The sequence below is a fragment of the Thalassophryne amazonica genome, chromosome 20, assembly GCF_902500255.1.
Source record: "Thalassophryne amazonica chromosome 20, fThaAma1.1, whole genome shotgun sequence".
NCBI lineage: Eukaryota > Metazoa > Chordata > Actinopteri > Batrachoidiformes > Batrachoididae > Thalassophryne > Thalassophryne amazonica.
In genome coordinates, this window is record NC_047122.1 from 8,894,394 (window position 1) to 8,910,101 (window position 15,708).

General features: G+C 39.9%; 1 protein-coding gene across 1 annotated transcript in view; it reads right to left on the reverse strand.

Moving 5' to 3' along the window:
- LOC117502369 (collagen alpha-1(XXVIII) chain-like) overlaps positions 1 to 15,708 on the reverse strand; it is a 100,318-nt gene that overhangs the window by 5,475 nt on the left and 79,135 nt on the right. Inside the window, exon 7 of the mRNA XM_034161402.1 lies at positions 10,745 to 10,813. Within this exon, the coding sequence (XP_034017293.1) occupies positions 10,745 to 10,813 (69 nt within the window). The remainder of the gene's footprint in view (positions 1 to 10,744; positions 10,814 to 15,708) is intronic.

Below are 15,708 nucleotides of genomic sequence, written 5' to 3' on the forward strand. Positions count from 1 at the left end.
AACACTGCTAACCTTTCCCACCCCCTGAGAATGCACAGTGGCAGCAGTGGTCACGGAAAAACTCTGTTAGGATATTTTTTCTTTTTGATTTTGGGAAGAAACCTCAAGCAGGCTAGACTGAGCAGGGTGACCAACTGCTTTGGCCAAAAAACAAATAAATGAAAGCACAACAATGAACTGTCAAACATGCAGAGACAGAAATGTTGCAGTTGGGCAACCACACACAGATGGTCACAAATGAGTGATGACTCAAAAGACAACCAAACAATGGAAATCTGCTTGGGACTGCAGAGAGGGCGGTCACATCTCCTCCTCTCTCCTCTATCTCTGCTCCAACCTTCAAAGTCCCTACTTCACCAGACTGTGAATTCTTCAAACTATATTGGACTACCATGGAATTGATCAGCTGGTCTCTGAACGCTATTGACACCATTTTTTTCTACAAGAAGATCAGGGCTGGGGGACCCTGTGCACCCAGATGTAACCTACCCTGTTGGCTATGTTCTCAATGCCTGGGAGATGTGGCGAGTTGCATGCTTTGCGCCATTATCTGTGGAGGACATCGAGGATTTATTTATATTTGGTTTCATAGCAGGAGGGCTGGTACTTACTGGCTTATGTGCTGCCCTGACCCAGTGGTGGGCACAGTTCTGATAATCCGATGACCGATAATTATCAAATATAATGTTTTCATTATCAGATTATCTTTTTAGATAACTTTAAAAACCTTTATCGGACTAATTATCTTGCGATAAAATTTTGTCTGCTAATTTTTAAACCGATAATTTGGTAAATAAAGCTGAACAGCTACAAACATTTATAAAATTTAAAATCAGTTGAGCACCTACCTGTTAAATGTTTTGTAGATGATGTGTAGTTCTAAAACAGAGAAGAGCTAGTTCAAAAAGAAACCGCTCTATCAATCAATCAATCAATCAATCAATTTTTTTTATATAGCGCCAAATCACAACAAACAGTTGCCCCAAGGCGCTTTATATTGTAAGGCAAGGCCATACAATAATTATGTAAAACCCCAACGGTCAAAACGACCCCCTGTGAGCAAGCACTTGGCTACAGTGGGAAGGAAAAACTCCCTTTTAACAGGAAGAAACCTCCAGCAGAACCAGGCTCAGGGAGGGGCAGTCTTCTGCTGGGACTGGTTGGGGCTGAGGGAGAGAACCAGGAAAAAGACATGCTGTGGAGGGGAGCAGAGATCGATCACTAATGATTAAATGCAGAGTGGTGCATACAGAGCAAAAAGAGAAAGAAACAGTGCATCATGGGAACCCCCCAGCAGTCTACATCTATAGCAGCATAACTAAGGGATGGTTCAGGGTCACCTGATCCAGCCCTAACTATAAGCTTTAGCAAAAAGGAAAGTTTTAAGCCTAATCTTAAAAGTAGAGAGGGTGTCTGTCTCCCTGATCTGAATTGGGCTCTGCCTCCCATTCTGCTCTTACAAACCCTAGGAACTATAAGTAAGCCTGCAGTCTGAGAGCGAAGCGCTCTATTGGGGTGATATGGTACTACGAGGTCCCTAAGATAAGATGGGACCTGATTATTCAAAACCTTATAAGTAAAAAGAAGAATTTTAAATTCTATTCTAGAATTAACAGGAAGCCAATGAAGAGAGGCCAATATGGGTGAGATATGCTCTCTCCTTCTAGTCCCCGTCAGTACTCTAGCTGCAGCATTTTGAATTAACTGAAGGCTTTTTAGGGAACTTTTAGGACAACCTGATAATAATGAATTACAATAGTCCAGCCTAGAGGAAATAAATGCATGAATTAGTTTTTAAGCATCACTCTGAGACAAGACCTTTCTGCTTGCTTGCCTCTACTGGTGGTTGGCTCTCACTGCGGTATTGTATCACTTCCTGTTCCGGAGCACAGCGGTGTTTTTCTGTATCTGTTAGCTGTTTAATCTGCGTAGTTAGATTGATCTAGTTATCTAGATTACGATTTGTTTCCCAGTGTAATCTTTACGTGCCTTAACTAAAGCACTCCTTCTGCTGAATCACCTCTAAATTATTTACACATTATTCACTTTGCGTGTTTTTAGGAATCCGCTAGCTTAGCGTAGCTACTAGCTCTTAGCCGATTTAGCATGGCGGCTTCTCCTGTCTCTCCCGCACTTTTCTGCTCTGGGTGTGAAATGTTTAGTTATTCCTCGGCCTCCTTTAGCAGTAACGGTACTTGTAATAAGTGTAGCTTATTCGTAGCTTTGGAGGCCAGGCTGGGTGAATTGGACACTCGGCTCCGCACCGTGGAAAATTCTACAGCTAGCCAGGCCCCTGTAGTCGGTGCGGACCAAGGTAGCTTAGCCGCCGTTAGTTACCCCCTGGCAGATCCCGAGTAGCCGGGAAAGCAGGCTGACTGGGTGACTGTGAGGAGGAAGCGTAGCCCTAAACAGAAGCCCCGTGTACACCGCCAACCGTTCACATCTCTAACCGTTTTTCCCCACTCGACGACACACTCGCCGAGGATCAAACTCTGGTTATTGGCGACTCTGTTTTGCGAAATGTGAAGTCAGCGACACCAGCAACCATAGTCAATTGTCTTCCGGGGGCCAGAGCAGGCGACATTGAAGGAAATTTGAAACTGCTGGCTAAGGCTAAGCGTAAATTTTGTAAGATTGTAATTCACGTCGGCAGGAATGACACCCGGTTACGCCAATCGGAGGTCACTAAAATTAACATTAAATCGGTGTGTAACTTTGCAAAAACAATGTCGGACTCTGTAGTTTTCTCTGGGCCCCTCCCCAATCAGACCGGGAGTGACATGTTTAGCCGCATGTTCTCCTTGAATTGCTGGCTGTCTGAGTGGTGTCCAAAAAATGAGGTGGGCTTCATAGATAATTGGCAAAGCTTCTGGGGAAAACCTGGTCTTGTTAGGAGAGACGGCATCCATCCCACTTTGGATGGAGCAGCTCTCATTTCTAGCAATCTGGCCAATTTTCTTAAATCCTCCAAACCGTGACTATCCAGGGTTGGGACCAGGAAGCAGAGTTGTAGTCTTACACACCTCTCTGCAGCTTCTCTCCCCCTGCCATCCCCTCATTACCCCATCCCCGTAGAGACGGTGCCTGCTCCCAGACTACCAATAACCAGCAAAAATCTATTTAAGCATAAAAATTCAAAAAGAAAAAATAATATAGCACCTTCAACTGCACCACAGACTAAAACAGTTAAATGTGGTCTATTAAACATTAGGTCTCTCTCTTCTAAGTCCCTGTTGGTAAATGATATAATAATTGATCAACATATTGATTTATTCTGCCTTACAGAAACCTGGTTACAGCAGGATGAATATGTTAGTTTAAATGAGTCAACACCCCAGAGTCACACTAACTGTCAGAATGCTCGTAGCACGGGCCGGGGCGGAGGATTAGCAGCAATCTTCCATTCCAGCTTATTAATTAATCAAAAACCCAGACAGAGCTTTAATTCATTTGAAAGCTTGACTCTTAGTCTTGTCCATCCAAATTGGAAGTCCCAAAAACCAGTTTTATTTGTTATTATCTATCGTCCACCTGGTCGTTACTGTGAGTTTCTCTGTGAATTTTCAGACCTTTTGTCTGACTTAGTGCTTAGCTCAGATAAGATAATTATAGTGGGCGATTTAAACATCCACACAGATGCTGAGAATGACAGCCTCAACACTGCATTTAATCTATTATTAGACTCTATTGGCTTTGCTCAAAAAGTAAATGAGTCCACCCACCACTTTAATCATATCTTAGATCTTGTTCTGACTTATGGTATGGAAATAGAAGACTTAACAGTATTCCCTGAAAACTCCCTTCTGTCTGATCATTTCTTAATAACATTTACATTTACTCTGATGGACTACCCAGCAGTGGGGAATAAGTTTCATTACACTAGAAGTCTTTCAGAAAGCGCTGTAACTAGGTTTAAGGATATGATTCCTTCTTTATGTTCTCTAATGCCATATACCAACACAGAGCAGAGTAGCTACCTAAACTCTGTAAGTGAGATAGATTATCTCGTCAATAGTTTTACATCCTCATTGAAGACAACTGTGGATGCTGTAGCTCCTCTAAAAAAGAGAGCTTTAAATCAGAAGTGCCTGACTCCGTGGTATAACTCACAAACTCGTAGCTTAAAGCAGATAACCCGTAAGTTGGAGAGGAAATGGCGTCTCACTAATTTAGAAGATCTTCACTTAGCCTGGAAAAAGAGTCTGTTGCTCTATAAAAAAAGCCCTCCGTAAAGCTAGGACATCTTTCTACTCATCACTAATTGAAGAAAATAAGAACAATCCCAGGTTTCTTTTCAGCACTGTAGCCAGGCTGACAAAGAGTCAGAGCTCTATTGAGCTGAGTATTCCATTAACTTTAACTAGTAATGACTTCATGACTTTCTTTGCTAACAAAATTTTAACTATTAGAGAAAAAATTACTCATAACCATCCCAAAAATGTATCGTTATCTTTGGCTGCTTTCAGTGATGCCTGTATTTGGTTAGACTCTTTCTCTCCGATTGTTCTGTCTGAGTTATTTTCATTAGTTACTTCATCCAAACCATCAACATGTTTATTAGACCCCATTCCTACCAGGCTGCTCAAGGAAGCCCTACCATTATTTAATGCTTCGATCTTAAATATGATCAATCTATCTTTGTTAGTTGGCTATGTACCACAGGCTTTTAAGGTGGCAGTAATTAAACCATTACTTAAAAAGCCATCACTTGACCCAGCTATCTTAGCTAATTATAGGCCAATCTCCAACCTTCCTTTTCTCTCAAAAATTCTTGAAAGGGTAGTTGTAAAACAGCTAACTGATCATCTGCAGAGGAATGGTCTATTTGAAGAGTTTCAGTCAGGTTTTAGAATTCATCATAGTACAGAAACAGCATTAGTGAAGGTTACAAATGATCTTCTTATGGCCTCGGACAGTCAATCAATCAATCAATTTTTTTTTTATATAGCGCCAAATCACAACAAACAGTTGCCCCAAGGCGCTTTATATTGTAAGGCAAGGCCATACAATAATGATGTAAAACCCCAACGGTCAAAACGACCCCCTGTGAGCAAGCACTTGGCTACAGTGGGAAGGAAAAACTCCCTTTTAACAGGAAGAAACCTCCAGCAGAACCAGGCTCAGGGAGGGGCAGTCTTCTGCTGGGACTGGTTGGGGCTGAGGGAGAGAACCAGGAAAAAGACATGCTGTGGAGGGGAGCAGAGATCGATCACTAATGATTAAATGCAGAGTGGTGCATACAGAGCAAAAAGAGAAAGAAACAGTGCATCATGGGAACCCCCCAGCAGTCTACGTCTATAGCAGCATAACTAAGGGATGGTTCAGGGTCACCTGATCCAGCCCTAACTATAAGCTTTAGCAAAAAGGAAAGTTTTAAGCCTAATCTTAAAAGTAGAGAGGGTGTCTGTCTCCCTGATCTGAATTGGGAGCTGGTTCCACAGGAGAGGAGCCTGAAAGCTGAAGGCTCTGCCTCCCATTCTACTCTTACAAACCCTAGGAACTACAAGTAAGCCTGCAGTCTGAGAGCGAAGCGCTCTATTGGGGTGATATGGTACTACGAGGTCCCTAAGATAAGATGGGACCTGATTATTCAAAACCTTATAAGTAAGAAGAAGAATTTTAAATTCTATTCTAGAATTAACAGGAAGCCAATGAAGAGAGGCCAATATGGGTGAGATATGCTCTCTCCTTCTAGTCCCCGTCAGCACTCTAGCTGCAGCATTTTGAATTAACTGAAGGCTTTTTAGGGAACTTTTAGGACAACCTGATAATAATGAATTACAATAGTCCAGCCTAGAGGAAATAAATGCATGAATTAGTTTTTCAGCATCACTCTGAGACAAGACCTTTCTGATTTTAGAGATATTGCGTAAATGCAAAAAAGCAGTCCTACATATTTGTTTAATATGCGCTTTGAATGACATATCCTGATCAAAAATGACTCCAAGATTTCTCACAGTATTACTAGAGGTCAGGGTAATGCCATCCAGAGTAAGGATCTGGTTAGACACCATGTTTCTAAGATTTGTGGGGCCAAGAACAATAACTTCAGTTTTATCTGAGTTTAAAAGCAGGAAATTAGAGGTCATCCATGTCTTTATGTCTGTAAGACAATCCTGCAGTTTAGCTAATTGGTGTGTGTCCTCTGGCTTCATGGATAGATAAAGCTGGGTATCATCTGCGTAACAATGAAAATTTAAGCAGTACCGTCTAATAATACTGCCTAAGGGAAGCATATATAAAGTGAATAAAATTGGTCCTAGCACAGAACCTTGTGGAACTCCATAATTAGCTTTAGTCTGTGAAGAAGATTCCCCATTTACATGAACAAATTGTAATCTATTAGACAAATATGATTCAAACCACCGCAGCGCAGTGCCTTTAATACCTATGGCATGCTCTAATCTCTGTAATAAAATTTTATGGTCAACAGTATCAAAAGCAGCACTGAGGTCTAACAGAACAAGCACAGAGATGAGTCCACTGTCCGAGGCCATAAGAAGATCATTTGTAACCTTCACTAATGCTGTTTCTGTACTATGATGAATTCTAAAACCTGACTGAAACTCTTCAAATAGACCATTCCTCTGCAGATGATCAGTTAGCTGTTTTACAACTACCCTTTCAAGAATTTTTGAGAGAAAAGGAAGGTTGGAGATTGGCCTATAATTAGCTAAGATAGCTGGGTCAAGTGATGGCTTTTTAAGTAATGGTTTAATTACTGCCACCTTAAAAGCCTGTGGTACATAGCCAACTAACAACGATAGATTGATCATATTTAAGATCGAAGCATTAAATAATGGTAGGGCTTCCTTGAGCAGCCTGGTAGGAATGGGGTCTAATAAACATGTTGATGGTTTGGATGAAGTAACTAATGAAAATAACTCAGACAGAACAATCGGAGAGAAAGAGTCAATCGGAGAGAAAGAGTCGACTCTTGGCTCGACAGTGGACTCATCTCTGTGCTTGTTCTGTTAGACCTCAGTGCTGCTTTTGATACTGTTGACCATAAAATTTTATTACAGAGATTAGAGCATGCCATAGGTATTAAAGGCACTGTGCTGCGGTGGTTTGAATCATATTTGTCTAATAGATTACAATTTGTTCATGTAAATGGGGAATCTTCTTCACAGACTAAAGTTAATTATGGAGTTCCACAAGGTTCTGTGCTAGGACCAATTTTGTTCACTTTATACATGCTTCCCTTAGGCAGTATTATTAGACGGTATTGCTTAAATTTTCATTGTTACGCAGATGATACCCAGCTTTATCTATCCATGAAGCCAGAGGACACACACCAATTAGCTAAACTGCAGGATTGTCTTACAGACATAAAGACATGGATGACCTCTAATTTCCTGCTTTTAAACTCAGATAAAACTGAAGTTATTGTACTTGGCCCCACAAATCTTAGAAACATGGTGTCTAACCAGATCCTTACTGTGGATGGCATTACCCTGACCTCTAGTAATACTGTGAGAAATCTTGGAGTCATTTTTGATCAGGATATGTCATTCAAAGCGCATATTAAACAAATATGTAGGACTGCTTTTTTGCATTTACGCAATATCTCTAAAATCAGAAAGGTCTTGTCTCAGAGTGATGCTGAAAAACTAATTCATGCTTTTATTTCCTCTAGGCTGGACTATTGTAATTCATTATTATCAGGTTGTCCTAAAAGTTCCCTAAAAAGCCTTCAGTTAATTCAAAATGCTGCAGCTAGAGTACTGACGGGGACTAGAAGGAGAGAGCATATCTCACCCATATTGGCCTCTCTTCATTGGCTTCCTGTTAATTCTAGAATATAATTTAAAATTCTTCTTCTTACTTATAAGGTTTTGAATAATCAGGTCCCATCTTATCTTAGGGACCTCGTAGTACCATATCACCCCAATAGAGCGCTTCGCTCTCAGACTGCAGGCTTACTTGTAGTTCCTAGGGTTTGTAAGAGTAGAAAGGGAGGCAGAGCCTTCAGCTATCAGGTTCCTCTCCTGTGGAACCAGCTCCCAATTCAGATCAGGGAGACAGACACCCTCTCTACTTTTAAGATTAGGCTTAAAACTTTCCTTTTTGCTAAAGCTTATAGTTAGGGCTGGATCAGGTGACCCTGAACCATCCCTTAGTTATGCTGCTATAGACGTAGACTGCTGGGGGGTTCCCATGATGCACTGTTTCTTTCTCTTTTTGCTCTGTATGCACCACTCTGCATTTAATCATTAGTGATCGATCTCTGCTCCCCTCCACAGCATGTCTTTTTCCTGGTTCTCTCCCTCAGCCCCAACCAGTCCCAGCAGAAGACTGCCCCTCCCTGAGCCTGGTTCTGCTGGAGGTTTCTTCCTGTTAAAAGGGAGTTTTTCCTTCCCACTGTAGCCAAGTGCTTGCTCACAGGGGGTCGTTTTGACCGTTGGGGTTTTACATAATTATTGTATGGCCTTGCCTTACAATATAAAGCGCCTTGGGGCAACTGTTTGTTGTGATTTGGCGCTATATAAAAAAATTGATTGATTGATTGATTGAGTTTAGAGATATTGCGTAAATGCAAAAAAGCAGTCCTACATATTTGTTTAATATGCGCTTTGAATGACAGCCTCTGCAGGCAAAGTAGAACTGCCCCCCCCCCCCCCAAAAAAACTAATTTCTTTTACCCAATACTAATACGATGGCAATATCACCCAAGTTATCCAGAGGCATACATTTTTAACTCATGGTTCAACTTTTAACCAGACTAATTTCGGACAAGTTATTTAAATTGTCATGTCTGAAGTTTTATGAAGTGAAAATATCAGATATTTGTTTTAGTTTTAAAGTAATGTGCTAATTTTTTAGGTTTTAGTGAGCACATGCTGTGCCCAGCAGTGCATTATGGGTAAGATAGGGTAATCTCAGTATGTTCACGACATGAGAAATGCATTTGAAACACTCTGATCAGGCTTTACGGACAACAGCATTAAACTCTAGTGCCTAAAACTCTCATGAATATATTTTCTGGGTTTATAGACGTTGTTATTGTGTCTGCGTTTATTAAATTCCATGCATCTTAAATGTAGCAGACACGGATTATCTGGAATTTTGTTTTGGCAAGTTTTCAAGGTCTCTACTGCCATCTAATGGCCAGTAGTGTTCATAGCAGTACTGGCCCTGAAGCTGGGCTGATATATTTTCAATCACTGTACTGGGTGACAGCTCAAACTGTACGACAGAACCGCACGGTGTAAAAGTTCAGAGCGCACAATTTATGTTGTCACACACATTGTACGTTCAAAAACTACACGTCGGATTCGTGTTTCCAGAAGCAAAACATAAACAGAAGCTTTTTTTCAAACTTAATTTACAAAAACTCTTGATGGGAGTACGGAACCCGGGAAAGGTCACTTAAAGTGATATTTTTTCTGGCCATGATAATTTGTGCGCACGTTTTCCTTTAATTGAGCCCACAAATTAATAAACCGTGCTCTCAAATTAATAAAACATGCACACGTTTTCCTGGCCGTGATCATTCGTGCACAAGTTTTCCTTTAAATGAGCCCTCGAATTAATAAAACATGCGTACATTTTCCTTTCATTCAAAATTAACTTCATAATATGACCTAAATTGTCATCCTTACAACGGGGAGACACTTCGCCCTCAGCATCCTTTTTAATGTACGTAAACTCTGGAGCTGCTGGAGTTCTCTATATGTCCTTGTGCGCCAAAACCATGATGATACACTCTGACAAGATCCATTTGTAATGGGGAAATGTATTAATTGAGTGCACGTTTTAGAAATTGTGGCCACGTTTAAGTAAATCGTGCCCTTGTTTTACTCAAACAATGCTTAAAACGAGTGCACAATATAATAAAACGTGTGCACAATATAATAAAACGTGCGCACATCATAAAATGTGCACACAACATCATAAAACGTGCGCACAATATAATAAAATGAGCGCACATTCTCTCCACATGCAAAACATTTTGCGATGACACTTCCAGGGCTCCGTAAAAATGCCTGATTTTACAAATAAAAACTGGAATATTTTATAAAAGCACATTTATCTGTAAACACCAACACACGACACATGTCACATTAACGTGTTGGTTTACATAATGAATGACTCAACCAGTCAGTGTTTAGAGGCACATTGTATCCAGAATCCTTTGCGATCTGTCTGTGTTTGTTACAAAACTTCAGAATTAGTGCATTACTCAACATTAAAAGATTAAAGTTAAATCCATCATTCCATCCAAAAGCAGAGTCTCAGTAAATGGAATCTAATTTGCGAATGATTGACAGATGTCAGATCAGTCAATCAAGGAACATTTCCAAGTTTTCGTCATAACGTCATAATAATAACAAGCAGTCTGTCACACACCACCAGCATGTGAATACAGAAATGACACATAAAATATGTTTTACAGAAATAATGTGAGCCCAAGTAGAGGGTCAGTTCAAACATATGCACTCTGTGTGCACACAGAGAATTCTGCCAGCAGACATTCTGCCTCACCTTTTTATAGTTCCACTTTTCTACTATATACACATCACATCAACTGCTAGTCTGAGTAATAATGGAGCTGCAGCTGCAGTGGACATTCACATTAACAGAGGTCATACCATTTTGTACATCCATATATGTCAACTATCAGCAGCAAAAAAAAAAAAAAAAAAAAATTAAAGAGGTTTTGCTAATATTCATGGTTGTTCAGATTTCTTTGGATGGTCAACAGTAGATTGTATTGTCATCCGGTCTGTGTTCATGTCACCTTAGGTCCAATGATTCCAACTCCAGGTTCCCCAATAGGTCCAGCTGGTCCCACTGGGCCAGGATCTCCCTGTGGTTTTGAAACAAAAACACCACTGTTGTTATTATTCTTCCAGACAACGATGGACTTCGGAATCAGTGGAATGAAAGGATTATAACTTTTTGGCAGTTCTGCAAGAGTTCTGTTCTGTCTCTGGCTTTAGCTGTATTGGGTTGATAAATTGTAATTCTGTCTATTTTAGAGTCTTCATCAGGACTTTCCTTGCCTTGACACATGAGTACACTTTCAGCATTCCAAATAATGAAGGCATTTGGAGTAGAGGCCTGGCCCTGGATGTGGGAAAAAATAAAGTATGCACATATAACACGAGTGGTAACTGGAGTGAGCAAAGTTTAACGGTCAAAAACATTTGTAAACCCTAAAATCAAACATTTTAATCCCTGTCGTGTAGATCAGTGGTTTATGGCAGACTTTGTGGGACGATATACTGAGGGATTATATTTGCCAACTGTTTTGGGAAAGCATCAAGATCCCCCAGGAAGTGTTAGAGGACTGAAAGGTTTTGAGTCTGACCAAGAGAAAGTACTACATGGTTCTCCATGTTTTGCATTCTCAGAAACCAACGTTTCTTGAGAATCTGTGAAGTTTTGACTCACTGGTTTCAATGTTGAGGAATGTTGGACTCTCAGAATGCAAAGATGGATAACCACGCCCTAATTTTTTCTAGGTCAGACTCAAAATTCAGTTCCCATTCATAGATATCATTTTCAATTATTTGTAGAAAATGGTTCCTGGTTGTGGATCTAACATTCTGATTGCTCATATTTTCACTTGCCAATGTTACAGTATCATTGCAAGAGGAATACAAAAAGTTGTTGTGTGGTCATCAACAAGTTTGTTGTGTGGTCATCAACAAGTTCATCTGAAATGTTGTTTATGCTTATCTATATGTTAGACAGAAGCATTGCTAAACCATCACCCTCTAGCTGGGTATCACTAGGTGTACTTGTACCCAAATCAGATGGTACCACAAGGCTTTCTTCAGATTTTTTTTAAAGTTAATAGTACAGCTAAACCTGAGATTTCTGTCATTACTGTGAGTTTCTCTGTGAATTTTCAGACCTTTTGTCTGACTTAGTGTTTAGTTCAGATAAGATAATTATAGTGGGCGATTTTAACATCCACATAGATGCTGAGAATGACAGCCTCAACACTGCATTTAATCTATTATTAGACTCAATTGGCTTTGCTCAAAATGTAAATGAGTCCACCCACCACTTTAATCATACTTTAGATCTTGTTTTGACTTATGGTATGGAAATTGAAGACTTAACAGTATTCCCTGAAAACTCCCTTCTGTCTGATCATTTCTTAATAACATTTACATTTACTTTAATGGACTACCCAGCAGTGGGGAATAAGTTTCATTACAGTAGAAGTCTTTCGGAAAGCGCTGTAACTAGGTTTAAGGATATGATTCCTTCTTTGTTATGTTCTCCAATGCCATTTACCAACACAGTGCAGAGTAGCTACCTAAACTCTGTGAGTGAGATAGATTATCTCGTCAATAGTTTTACATCCACATTGAGCACAACCTTGGATGCTGTAGCTCCTCTGAAAAAGAGAGCCTTAAATCAGAAGTGCCTGACTCCATGGTATAACTCACAAACTCGTAGCTTAAAGCAGATAACCCGTACATTGGAGAGGAAATGGCATCTCACTAATTTAGAAGATCTTCACTTAGCCTGGAAAAAGAGTCTGTTGCTCTATAAAAAAGCCCTCCGTAAAGCTAGGACATCTTACTACTCATCACTAATTGAAGAAAATAAGAACAACACCAGGTTTATTTTCAGCACTGTAGCCAGGCTGACAAGGAGTCAGAGCTCTATTGAGCCGAATATTCCTTTAACTTTAACTAGTAATGACTTCATGACTTTCTTTGTCAAACTATTAGAGAAAAAATTACTCATAACCATCCCAAAGACATATCATTATCTTTGGCTGCTTTCAGTAATGCTGGTATTTGGTTAGACTCTTTCTCTCTGATTGTTCTGTCTGAGTTATTTTCATTAGTCACTTCCTCCAAACCATCAACATGTCTATTAGACCCCATTCCTACCAGGCTGCTCAAGGAAGCACTACCATTAATTAATGCTTCGATCTTAAATATGATCAATCTATCTTTATTAGTTGGCTATGTACCACAGGCTTTTAAGGTGGCAGTAATTAAACCATTACTTAAAAAGCCATCACTTGACCCAGCTATCTTAGCTAATTATAGGCCAATCTCCAACCTTCCTTTTCTCTCAAAAATTCTTGAGAGGGTAGGGTAAAATAGCTAACTGATCATCTGCAGAGGAATGGTCTATTTGAAGAGTTTCAGTCAGGTTTCAGAATTCATCATAGTACAGAAACAGCATTAGTGAAGGTTACAAATAATCTTCTTATGGCCTCAGACAGTGGACTCATCTCTGTGCTTGTCCTGTTAGACCTCAGTGCTGCTTTTGATACTGTTGACCATAAAATTTTATTACAGAGATTAGAGCATGCCATAGGTATTAAAGGCACTGCGCTGCGGTGGTTTGAATCATATTTATCTAATAGATTACAATTTGTTCATGTAAATGGGGAGTCTTCTTCACAGACTAAGGTTAATTTAGGTTCCACAAGGTTCTGTGCTAGGACCAATTTTATTCACTTTATACATGCTTCCCTTAGGCAGTATTATTAGAAAGCATTGCTTAAATTTTCATTGTTATGCAGATGATACCCAGCTTTATCTATCCATGAAGCCAGAGGACACACATCAATTAGCTAAACTGCAGCAATGTCTTACAGACATAAAGACATGGATGACCTCTAATTTCCTGCTTTTAAATTCAGATAAAACTGAAGTTATTGTACTTGGCCCCACAAATCTTAGAAACATGGTGTCTAACCAGATCCTTACTGTGGATGGCATTACCCTGACCGCTAGTAATACTGTGAGAAATCTTGGAGTCATTTTTGATCAGGATATGTCCTTCAATGCGCATATTAAGCAAATATGTAGGACTGCTTTTTTACATTTGCACAATATCTCTAAAATTAGAAAGGTCTTGTCTCAGAGTGATGCTGAAAAACTAATTCATGTATTTATTTCCTCTAGGCTGGACTATTGTAATTCATTATTATCAGGTTGTCCTAAAAGTTCTGAAAAGCCTTCAGTTAATTCAAAATGCTGCAGCTAGAGTACTGACGGAGACTAGAAGGAGAGAACATATTTCACCCATATTGGCCTCTCTTCATTGGCTTCCTGTTAATTCTAGAATAGAATTTAAAATTGCTTTTCTTACTTATAAGGTTTTGAATAATCAGGTCCCATCTTATCTTAGGGACCTCTTAGTACCATATCACCCCAGTAGAGCGCTTCGCTCTCAGACTGCAGGCTTACATGTAGAATGGGAGGCAGAGCCTTCAGCTTTCAGGCTCCTCTCCTGTGGAACCAGCTCCCAATTCAGATCAGGGAGACAGACACCCTCTCTACTTTTAAGATTAGGCTTAAAACTTTCCTTTTTGCTAAAGCTTATAGTTAGGGCTGGATCAGGTGACCCTGAACTATCCCTTAGTTATGCTGCTATAGACTTAGACTGCTGGGGGGTTCCCATGATGCACTGAGTGTTTCTTTCTCTTTTTGCTCTGTATGCACCACTCTGCATTTAATCATTAGTGATTGATCTCTGCTGTCTTCCACAGCATGTCTTTTTCCTGATTCTCTCCCCTCAGCCCCAACCAGTCCCAGCAGAAGACTGCCCCTCCCTGAGCCTGGTTCTGCTGGAGGTTTCTTCCTGTTAAAAGGGAGTTTTTCCTTCCCACTGTCGCCAAGTGCTTGCTCATAGGGGGTCGTTTTGACCGTTGGGGTTTTTCTGTGATTATTGTATAGCTTTTGCCTTACAATATAAAGCGCCTTGGGGCAACTGCTGTTGTGATTTGGTGCTATATAAATAAAATTGATTTGATTTGATTTGATTTATCCATTACCATGAATGGATGATTTCATTGACTTGATGGGGTCAGCAAAATGTGTGAATCCACTTGATCTGCTAAAACATTATTGGCAGATTTGTTTTTCAATGTGTGAAGGATACAATGTGTGAGATTGTTGCCTTTATTGAACCCTCTGATCTCCATCCTCATGAGCTCATATATTTGATCTGAGGAATGTTCCTACAACATTCCAACAATGAAGGACAAATGTGGTTGGTGATTACAAAGGTTGTGTTGTCCAACTTGATGATGTGGTCATTTTTAGAAATGACTGAGACACCATAATATGCTGTCATATTATTATCATAATATTATCATTTTTATGATAATAATTTCACCGCATTTTTATATATATATATATATATATATATATATATATATATATATATATATATATATATATATATATATATATATATATATATATATATATATATATATACTCACAAGCCACTTAATTAATTAATTAACCTGATGATGATGGTGATGGTCTAGTGGTTATGCGTTGGGCTTGAGACCAGATGACCCTTGGTTCAAATCCCAGCCGGACCGGAAAATCAGTAAGGGCCCTTGGGCAAGGTCCTTAACCCCCTAGTTGCTCCAAATTTGTAGTGAGCACCTTGCATGGCAGCACCCTGACATCGGGGTGAATGTGAGGCATTGTTGTAAAACGCATTGAGCATCTGATGCAGATCAATCAATCAATCAATTTTTTTTATATAGCGCCAAATCACAACAAACAGTTGCCCCAAGGCGCTTTATATTGTAAGGCAAGGCCATACAATAATTATGTAAAACCCCAACGGTCAAAACGACCCCCTGTGAGCAAGCACTTGGCTACAGTGGGAAGGAAAAACTCCCTTTTAACAGGAAGAAACCTCCAGCAGAACCAGGCTCAGGGAGGGGCAGTCTTCTGCTGGGACTGGTTGGGGCTGAGG